Source organism: Protomyctophum parallelum (genome assembly GCF_964188405.1).
Source record: "Protomyctophum parallelum genome assembly, chromosome: 20".
Lineage (NCBI taxonomy): Eukaryota > Metazoa > Chordata > Actinopteri > Myctophiformes > Myctophidae > Protomyctophum > Protomyctophum parallelum.
Window position 1 is genome coordinate 8,201,462 of NC_139718.1, and position 9,707 is coordinate 8,211,168.

A 9,707-nucleotide genomic window follows, 5' to 3' on the forward strand; every position below is an offset into this window, starting at 1 on the left:
ACTGGCCCTTTAAGAGGGGTTACATGTCTCCCGGGTTGCAGCAGTTTGGTTTGGTTCCCCTGGATGTGTGTGTGGTTACATCTACAGGCTAGCTGTCAGACAAGCCCCTTGGGAAAGGGCGTTTGGTTAATCAGTTCAGATTCAGACGACGTGTAAAATAAATGATGAGACTTTAGCCATCGTTAACGTTATTACGCAAGGAAGAAGCTATTCGCGGAGGCTACGTTTAGCCCAATTGGACGTTCTTTGGCTATACCATGTCTTCTAAATAGCTGGGTAGGATGGCCGCGGACGTGGACAAGAGGATCCCCCAGGAGTTGGCCGAAAATGTTACTCCACCAGAGGACCAGCACGGTGCTGGGGTACCTTCAGACAGAAGCTCAAGTAGATCGTGGACCAGACTCATCTGGACTCTGATGGTGGTCGCTGTTGTCCCCATCCTAGCTTTTGGGATCAAGTATTACCAAGACACGCTGCTCCTTAAACGCCAGGTGAGATCACGTCTCTTGTTTATTATAGTAAAGGTCGAGAAGCGATCCTTATCATCCTTTATTCCTTTTCTGATTACTTACTACTACTATACCTACCTAAACATAGGGCTGGCTATAGTGTTTTGTCTCTTGGGCAACTTTTTAAGGAAGGAGGAGAGACCCGCACTTGGGCAACTTAAAATGTGCATCGATCATGACCATTTGTAGAGACAAATGTAGCCTATTTATATCCTTTTTTGCTTTGATATGCGATAGATACTACTGTATACATCTACTTTGCCACGTATTGTCAGTAGTGGAACAAACGGCTGGGTTTTTCTATTAGGGGGCTGGAAGTCTGGCAGACTGGCACAGCAGCTGCTGGAGTCGTCAGCCACTATTCCAACAGTGTGCCTACAAAAGTTACACTGAAGTTCTAAATGTACCTCCCCCTGCCCTCCATTGTACAAGCTACAACGGGCACGCAGTCTGCGCTGGGACAGGGTGGTCTCATAATAAAACAGTATGTCTAGACGGCTAAGCCTACTTGGTGGTTGGTACTGTAGTAGACCTTTGATTCTCAAATCTTCTAATTCGGACCCCCAGTTTTATATTAGGGGTGGGCTGCGGCCAACTGATGGAGAGAGCTACTGCATTTACCCACGGGGGGCACATTGCGTTGTATGCGTATTGCGTACCAAGGCAATAACCTACCTACTCTCACCAGTAAATCACTCAAATAGTCCAGGCTAGTACCAAATCAAATGTATGAATAAAGGGATATTAACAATCATGATTATTCAGTGTAAAATTTGTATTTAGTAACTAGCATTTAGTAACTATATGAACAAATGCATTGGACATAAAAAAAATACAATAGGCTACCATTACTTGCATGTTTGCAATTGGAACAGCTGAAATCATTTTTCGGATATTGTCATGACCTGCAGGCCACATTAAGTGTGGGGGACGCATGAGGCCTTTTGCCCATATATGCATTAGAGTGATTAGATTACACTAATGATACATTATAATCCATATCAAACTGGGGACTTTGAAATGTATACAATTTATTTTAATCTCTGGAATGCCAATCTGTAGTAATTAATTGAACTGAGATCAAATGTTACAAATTGTAGACTCATTACAGACCCATAAGGGTTAATTTGGTTCCTAACTATCAATCACTATTTTATCTGCACCCCCTGGAACTGCAAACAAGTGCAGTAGGCTATCTAGCTTCTGTGCCAAAAGTTTGAGCAGGACTGGTACCATGATATTTCTCATCGGGTCGCATCATCTCAGTGTCTAGATTTGTCAGTCAAACTGTCACAATTATTCAATAAGCCCTCCAATTCTGTCGCACATTATTGCCTCTTATTTATTGTTTTTCGTCAGGAACAAAATAAATGTGTTGATTATGCAACAATAATATGGCTATTTTGCTCTAGTTTAACATGACACATGCTATTGAAATTCTGTGGAGCATGTGTAATGACTGAGTACGGACAATCCTTTTCTGTGTCTTCCTCCAATAGGAAGACGGTGCCAAGGCCCTGGGTGCAGAGGGGCTCTTTCTGTTTGCGTCCTTGGACACAGACCATGACCTGTTTCTCAGCCCTGAGGAGTTTAAACCCATTGCTGAGAAACTCACAGGTTTGCCACAGTCTGTGTGTGTGTGTGTGTGTGTGTGTGTGTGTGTGTGTGTGTGTGTGTGTGTGTGTGTGTGTGTGTGTGTGTGTGTGTGTGTGTGTGTGTGTGTGTGTGTGTGTGTGAGAGATTCAATCCAATCTTTCTAAAGTACACTCTGACTAGCCATCTACTCTGATATTGATATTGATCAGCGTTTTAGTTTTTCATGTCTCGTGACCCCTGACGCCCCCCTCCCCAATACAAATTGACCTCTACATTAACCTTAATAATAGAGAAAATACATCATAAATAAATACTGAAACCAGATATAATCATTAAGGAAAGTTTATGCATGTACTATGTAAACTCTTTATTTACATTTTCCAGCCATTCAGTTGCAAAAAAGAAAAATCTTAGTCTGGGGACCCCCCCCAAACTAATTTGGCGACCCACTGAGGGATCGTGACCCCCAGGTTGAGAACCTCTGCTTTATCTGACTGACTGCAGGGCTCGCAGCTCCAGTAGAGTTTGAAGAGGAAGAAAGCCATGACCCTAATGGAGAGACTCTGACACTGGAGGCTAAAATGGAACCTCTGCTTCTAGACACCATGACCAAAAGCAAAGATGGGTTCCTTGGGGTAAGACGAGAAACTAACCTGACTAACCAGGCAGGCTTATACATATGGAATCCCATCATGTACTCTGTAAAAATAGACCACTCTCAGAGTTAAATCAATATGGAGGATGTTATTTTGTAGCTACAGTATATGCGGCAAATCACAGTCAAGGGCAAAGCTGAGACCAGACACCAAAAAAAAGCCCTCAAACTCATACTCTACTCAACTCAACAATAAAATGTTGTGCCATGTTAAATGAATAAAAGGTACCGTAATTTCCGGACTATAAGCCGCGACTTTTTACCTATGATTTGAACCCTGCGGCTTATACAACGGTGCGGCTAATCTATGGATCTTTACAGCTAACGCAGAGCCATCTAAGCCAAGGCTCTGTGCTAACGAAACGGCCACTAGGGGGCCACCTGCGGCTTATTGTCCCGTGCGGCTTGTGTACATATTTGGGATTTTCCCTAAATTTGGCTGGTGCGGCTTATATTCAGGTGCGCCTTATAGTCCGGAAATTACGGTACTTTAAAAGTTGGCTTTGCATGTTTGTTAACCATGGCCTTGAGCAGTTTTCCACCCGCCAAAATGTGATCACAGAGTAGAAATATTTAACTTTAATTAATTTTGTAATGGAAGTCAGTGGGGCTCGGATCGTGCTGAAACCTTGCCAAAATATGGAGTTATTAGTTATTAGTCTTACTAAATGTATTTCATAATTTCTTCTAAACTATTGGTTATAGTAATACAAGTGATTCCTGGCTTCTGTCTCTCCCAGGTTGCCCATAGCTCTCTGAGTGGACTGCGGTCATGGAAGACCCCAGCAGTTCCATCCTCTACTTTCTCTGCCAGCCAATTCAGGGCCTTCTTGCCCCCAAAGAACAAGGTCAATGTGGGAGACACCTGGTGGGTGATTGCTAGTGAGCTCAATATCTTCACCGGGTACTTGCCTAACAACCGTTACCATCCTCCCACACCAAAGGGCAAAGAGGTATTTTTGCATAGCATAATATAATACTTGGCCAGAACAATGAGTACATGGTTATACATTATCTGAATGTCTACATATAAGTTAACCTATTCTCCCCCTACCTGTCCAGGTTCTTATCCACACCTTGCTGAGTATGTTCCACCCTCGACCTTTCATCAAGTCACGCTTTGCTCCTCAGGGCACAGTGGCCTGCATTCGTGCCAGCAATGACTTTTACTATGACATTGTGTTCAGGTGAGGAGCAATGCCATATCTATACTGCGTCACAATGATGTCGCCGCTAGCCCCCCAAAAACTGATCTTCTACTTAAAAGATCTGAGATCTTCACCCACCGATAATGTCTGGAGACTTCTAAATGATCGTTAGTTGCTAGAACAGCTGAGCCGCTAACAAACCTACACCCACTGCTTTGGAAACCAATCCAGTCACCACCCCAATAAGGACCGCCTTCAAGAGTTTGGATTGGTTCTGCAGTGTAGTTTAAAAAAAATTCTCCAAGCAATTCTCCTGGCTTGTGTGTCTACTGGTTAGAAGTTTTCAGCTGGTTAGCCTGAAGATTGGTTCGTGTCGGCAAGCGACACTGTTGTGTGCTGGAGTCTAAAAATTCAGGAGACTGTAGTGATTTCTTCACAGACTTGACTATACAGTTTAATACCATTTGTAGCATAAATGTGTTTTGACTTGACAGTGGAATGAGAAGTGCATTTATTGTATTACACCTCAATATTATAGATGGATTCCGTCATGGGATAGTCTTGTTACTGGCTAACGGAGGCCTATTTTGTAACAATACTGCTTTCACATTCCACAGGATTCATTCAGAATTCCAGCTGAACGATGTTCCAGATTTTCCCTTCTGGTTCACCCCAGGCCAGTTCACTGGGAACATCGTCCTGTCCAGAGATGCATCCCATGTCCGTCACTTCCACCTCTATGTCCCCAATGACAGGTTAGTCTTGTCAGTATGCTGTTTTACACAGATGCACACTCATAGAACAGTGGTTCCCAAAGTGGGGTCCCAGGATCACTAGGGGTCTGAGAGAGTCCCAGGGGGGACCCCCAGCAAAATGAGTAACAGTTTACACTTTAACCCAAATGTATTCATTGGCTATGTGAAATTTCCCTACAAGCTAACATGTGATGATATTATGTTGTGAGCTTGTAGTTCGGCTATTTTGGAAACATTTTAAAAAAATCTTAAAAAATGTGTAGTAATATATATATAAGTCTCTTATGGTGATCCCCGGTAAAAATCTGTTCAAATGGGGTATGTGACTCAATACAATCAATTTGGGTGGTCCTTGACATGAAAACTTTTGAGAACCACTAACAAAGCAGACATCACATCAGTGGTAACCAACCTTTTCAAGCCCAAGAGTCCATTTTATTCCCAATTGTAAGCCAAGATCTACCACTAAAACGTGTTAGAAAAAACACTTGTTTTTTTGCTATTTCTGACAGGCTCAATGCATGTGCACACATCCACACAAAGACTAAAGCTTAAATAAGAATAAAAACTTATAGTAAGTTATATTATCAATGTAAAATAATATTAAGACAAATGTATTAGAAATAAAAAATATTAGGACAAAAATACAAATAAACTTCTTTGTTGAGTTTTTTTTTTAAAATAAAACAAAATGCAAAGGACATGAATTGCTTTTACAGCACAATATTTTGTTTCTCATTTCAATGAATATTCACATATTTGTAAAGTTTGAACGCCAACTTTTAACCAAACGTGGGAGAAACACTGTGCACGGCTGCACGCACAAATAAAGAGTGCACTCGCGCACGCACATGACGGATTATTATCGATCAAAACAATCCTTAGCGTCGCTTACAAAAGCATGTGTTGCACAGCATGAATGATAAGTAATCACCAACCTGGATGGATAAATATCAGTGGTCCATCCATTGTGTGACCTGATTAACGAGCAACGGTAGGCAGCCGAGTAAGTTAACAGCTTAGTATTAGTAAATTAATAGTCTACCGTAGCTGTGTGTCAGATGTTCTGTCTGAAGCAGTCAAAGCCAAGGAGAATGTTACAATTTAATTCACAATCGAGCATCTTGCCCTGCATCGAATATCACATGATAGAACAGCAGGATAAAACGGATAGTCTGTCTATCATCCATGCATGATGCATCCATGAGCTAAGCGTCAAGCCCTGTCTAGGACCCACTTCCTTCAAAACTGTGGCTTTCTTGTTCAATAGTTAGAATCTTCAACTCTCACTGTGTCATGTTTTGACAGCGGCACTAAACATTTTGACAATTTGTCATAGTGATATTTATCCAGCCAGGTCGGTGATTACTTATCATTCATGCTTTTGTAAGCGACGCTAAGGATTGTTTTGATCGATAATAATCCGTCATGTGCGAGTGCCGAGTGCACTCTTTATTTGTGCGTGCAGCCGTGCAGTGTTAAAAGTTGGCGTTCGAACTTTACAAATAATAATATTGAATAATATTCAACGTGTCGGGGACGCTATCGCTGCGTTCACTCTGATGCTCTGTGTGCTGCCTGCGAGCCGAGGGGAACAACAGACACACAGCACATGAGCACAGAGTGCTAAAAGGGGGAGGGCCGAGGGCGGTGCGGTGGAAGCAAGGGGAACAGATCTTCAAGCTGAAATGCATCGAGCCTCTACGCGTTGTTTGAGCTTGTAGATCTGCTCTTTTTTTGCGAACGACATTCTGCTGTGTATTGGTAGTGGTGGCTGGCTGCCCGTCAGTCTGACACTTCGGGATCGACTTGAAAGGTTCCCGCGAGCTACTGGTAGCTCGCGAGCCCCTGGTTGGTTACCCCAGTCTAATTCAAGTGTAATGTCCTCTGGTCTCCCAGGTCTTTGAATGTGGATATGGAGTGGCTATACGGGGCCAGTGAGAGTAGCAACATGGAGGTGGACATTGGTTACCTACCACAGGTAAAAGCTGCAATGGCCACACATTTCGGCTTTCTGATGAATGAATGGCTGGTGCTTGTGTATAACAGTGTTTTATCCTGTGGTGTGACATCCGCCTTGTTTAACCACTTTAAACCTGGCGTCTTTATTTTGGGTATCACATTGCATTGCATTCATTGCAACATGGTGTGTGCTTGTGCTTGTAGATCAGCTACTTTTGTGCGACACTGACATACAATCAATTATAATATAGGACTTAAGGTGTGTGTGTGTTCTCTCATAGTTGGAGCTGCAGTCCACTGGTCCATCCACTCCCACATTCATCCAGGATGAGCAGGGTAACATCATCGACAGCCGGGGCGAAGGGAGCGAGCCCATCCAATTTATCTTTGAGGACATCCACTGGACCTCAGAGATCAGCCACAAGGAGGCTGTTAGACATATGGAGGTCACATTCTACCCCTTTAAGAAGGTATTTTTCTGTGCCACATCTGTGGTCTGGTCTGGTTTGAATTGTTTATTGGATCTATATCTACAGCCACTCTGTTTCACTGTTATGTTTTGTGTCATTGTGCCTCATAGGTGCCTTACCTACCTTTTTATGAAGTCTTTAATCAAGCACAAGCAGAAAGTAAGCTAGTGCACTCCATTCTCCTTTGGGGTGCATTAGATGATCAGTCCTGTTGAGGTGAGATAATTACAGCAATATTTTTAAAATACTTGAAAGATACACTGACATTTTAAAGGTTTATGTTTGGCATGTTATGTTATGTTATGTTTATTTCAGATTGCTAGTGTAGAGAGACAAGAAACCAAGGGCAGAGATCAGATGGGGGTCAGATTAGAACCCAGGTCAGATTAGAACCCAGGTCCTCACGCTCACTAGGAGCATAATGTCTACATTGTGGTCAGAGCTAATTTATATTTACTATAATATAAACTTTAATGATAATACATTAGCATCTTTCTAAACGTAAGTCACAAAGTGCTGCACATAAAATGTACACATTAAAACAAAGCAAGGAAAACGACAAAACATGCAACATAGAAAATTGACTTAGTTAGAAGATTTTACCGCTACAACAAGGAAAGAGGGGGAATGCTTTTCTGAACAAATTAGGAAGGTATTTAAAGGATGTGATGGTATCCACTTGTCGAATACTCTTGGGTAAATTAGACATAAAAGAACAAAGCTAAAAGGCTGATAGGGTGTGTGTGTGTGTGTCATTATAATTTTGTCTTGCCTCTCAAATTTGATAAGGAGCGAAAATAAATTTGTTTGCCATGTATATACTGCCATGTATAGACCTTTTCATCCCTGTCCTCCCTCCTTATTCCCTGTAGGTTCGGGGCGAACTCTCCGGGAGACAGTCCTGGAAAGTTCGCCCATTCTGGCCTTGCTCAACCAGAGCTTCATTAGCAGCTGGTCCCTGGTCAAAGAGCTAGAGGACATGCAGGTGAGAAAACAGCCATACCACCCATGGGCCATGACCAAGTTTTATACAAAATCTCAGAAGTTTTAACCACACCATAGCATCCCTATTTCGGGGCGAAAATAGAAGATCTACAAGCTCACAATGTGTCACATTGTGTGCTTTGTGAGCTTGTAGATCGCCTATCTTTTCCAGTTAAGTTAAGTGGTTAAACATCAGATGGTTGGTCGGATTTGGTACTATCTAAAACAAACAAAAAGTCACATTCTCAATGTCCTATTACTGTTCTGATTTATCAGGCTGATGGGAAAAATCCTCTGCTGAGCGAAAAGGCCCGTCTACATCTGGAGAAGTACAACTTCCCAGTAGAAATGATGGTGGCACTGCCCAATGGCACTATTGTAAGTATTGTAGTTCAATCCTACTAAATCTACTAAATATCTACTAAGCCATGAAAAACATCCTCCATAATTCATTGCTTAATCAAAAAATTAATCTATAGAATAATCGTTAAAGTTAATACAATAATCGAATGTTGCAGTCCAACTTTTAAATAATTTCTATCTGTGATTCTAATGATTTTAGGTCCACCACATCAATGCAAATTATTTCCTCGACCAGACGGCCATGAAGCCAGAAGAGGAAGGAGCCACATTTAGTTTCTCGGCTGGGTTTGAGGACCCCTCCACTGCAACATACATCACCTTCCTCAAGGAAGGCTTGGAGAAAGCTAAGGAGTACCTCGCACATTAATGTGTGTTTGTATTTGAGGAAATGATCAAATATTACAAACAATCTCCAGTTTTGTGGAAGGGATATATTTCCTATAGTTTTGGCAGCTGCAAAACTTGTTTCGCCATCTTCCTATCCTGTTCTTCTTTGTCTTAATATTTATTCAGGCCTTTTCACTTTTCACTCAGTATTCAGGTTGCATAACAGTGCAAGCAAGAGTTAAAATCAGTTAAATTATGTTTTGTAAAATACTTGTTGTTGTCACTTGTCAGACGCTACAGTATATTTTGACTAAATACAAAGTCCATGCACACTAAATAGTAACAAAGCTTGATATATTTCAACTATGGTGTCCCTGCTTGTACTGTAGCCTAGCACAGTTATAGTTGGTTAACCATTACGACTGATGTTTGCCAAGTAATTCTTGAACTGGTGTTTTTCCCATATGATGCAAGCTTGCAACATAATATTCCACATTTATTTTTGTATATCTCAATGATGTGTGTGTGTGCAATATTTAGAGACTGAACTACCGCCAGCGTTTGTTTCTGATTTTTGCTGTTAGTCATATTATAATCCCAGGGACAGGGAGGGTCCAGTTGTTGCCTGCCATTGAGCTGAAGTAGTTTGTGAAGGCCTTGCCTTAAAGCTTTCTGTGGGCTGGGCAAGGCCTGATGTCATTTCTGAGGCCTCTGGAGGGAGCATCTCTACCCCAGGACAGCAAAAGCAGAAGGAAAACGAGACTGGATAGTGCTGGCACATAAAAGGTGTACGGTAATAATGTTTTTTATATATATATACTTTTGTAGATTTTGTGGGATAATAGCCCACATGTCATAGATGTGACCCACACCAAAGACACATGTACACACAGTAGACTAGATGCTGAGCAAAATAATATTCAGCAGAAATACTTACA

At 41.8% G+C, this 9,707-nt stretch overlaps 1 protein-coding gene across 1 annotated transcript; it reads left to right on the top strand.

Moving 5' to 3' along the window:
* Positions 1-30: 30 nt before the first annotated feature.
* Positions 31-9,684, top strand: selenon (selenoprotein N). The gene is made up of 12 exons (XM_083792040.1): positions 31-491; positions 2,009-2,126; positions 2,610-2,740; positions 3,501-3,713; positions 3,823-3,947; positions 4,526-4,663; positions 6,563-6,644; positions 6,907-7,095; positions 7,206-7,311; positions 7,968-8,080; positions 8,356-8,457; positions 8,642-9,684. Exons 1-12 carry the CDS (start codon positions 282-284, stop codon positions 8,807-8,809), a joined length of 1,695 nt encoding a protein of 564 aa, XP_083648166.1. The 5' UTR covers positions 31-281; the 3' UTR covers positions 8,810-9,684.
* The last annotated feature ends 23 nt before the right edge of the window (positions 9,685-9,707 follow it).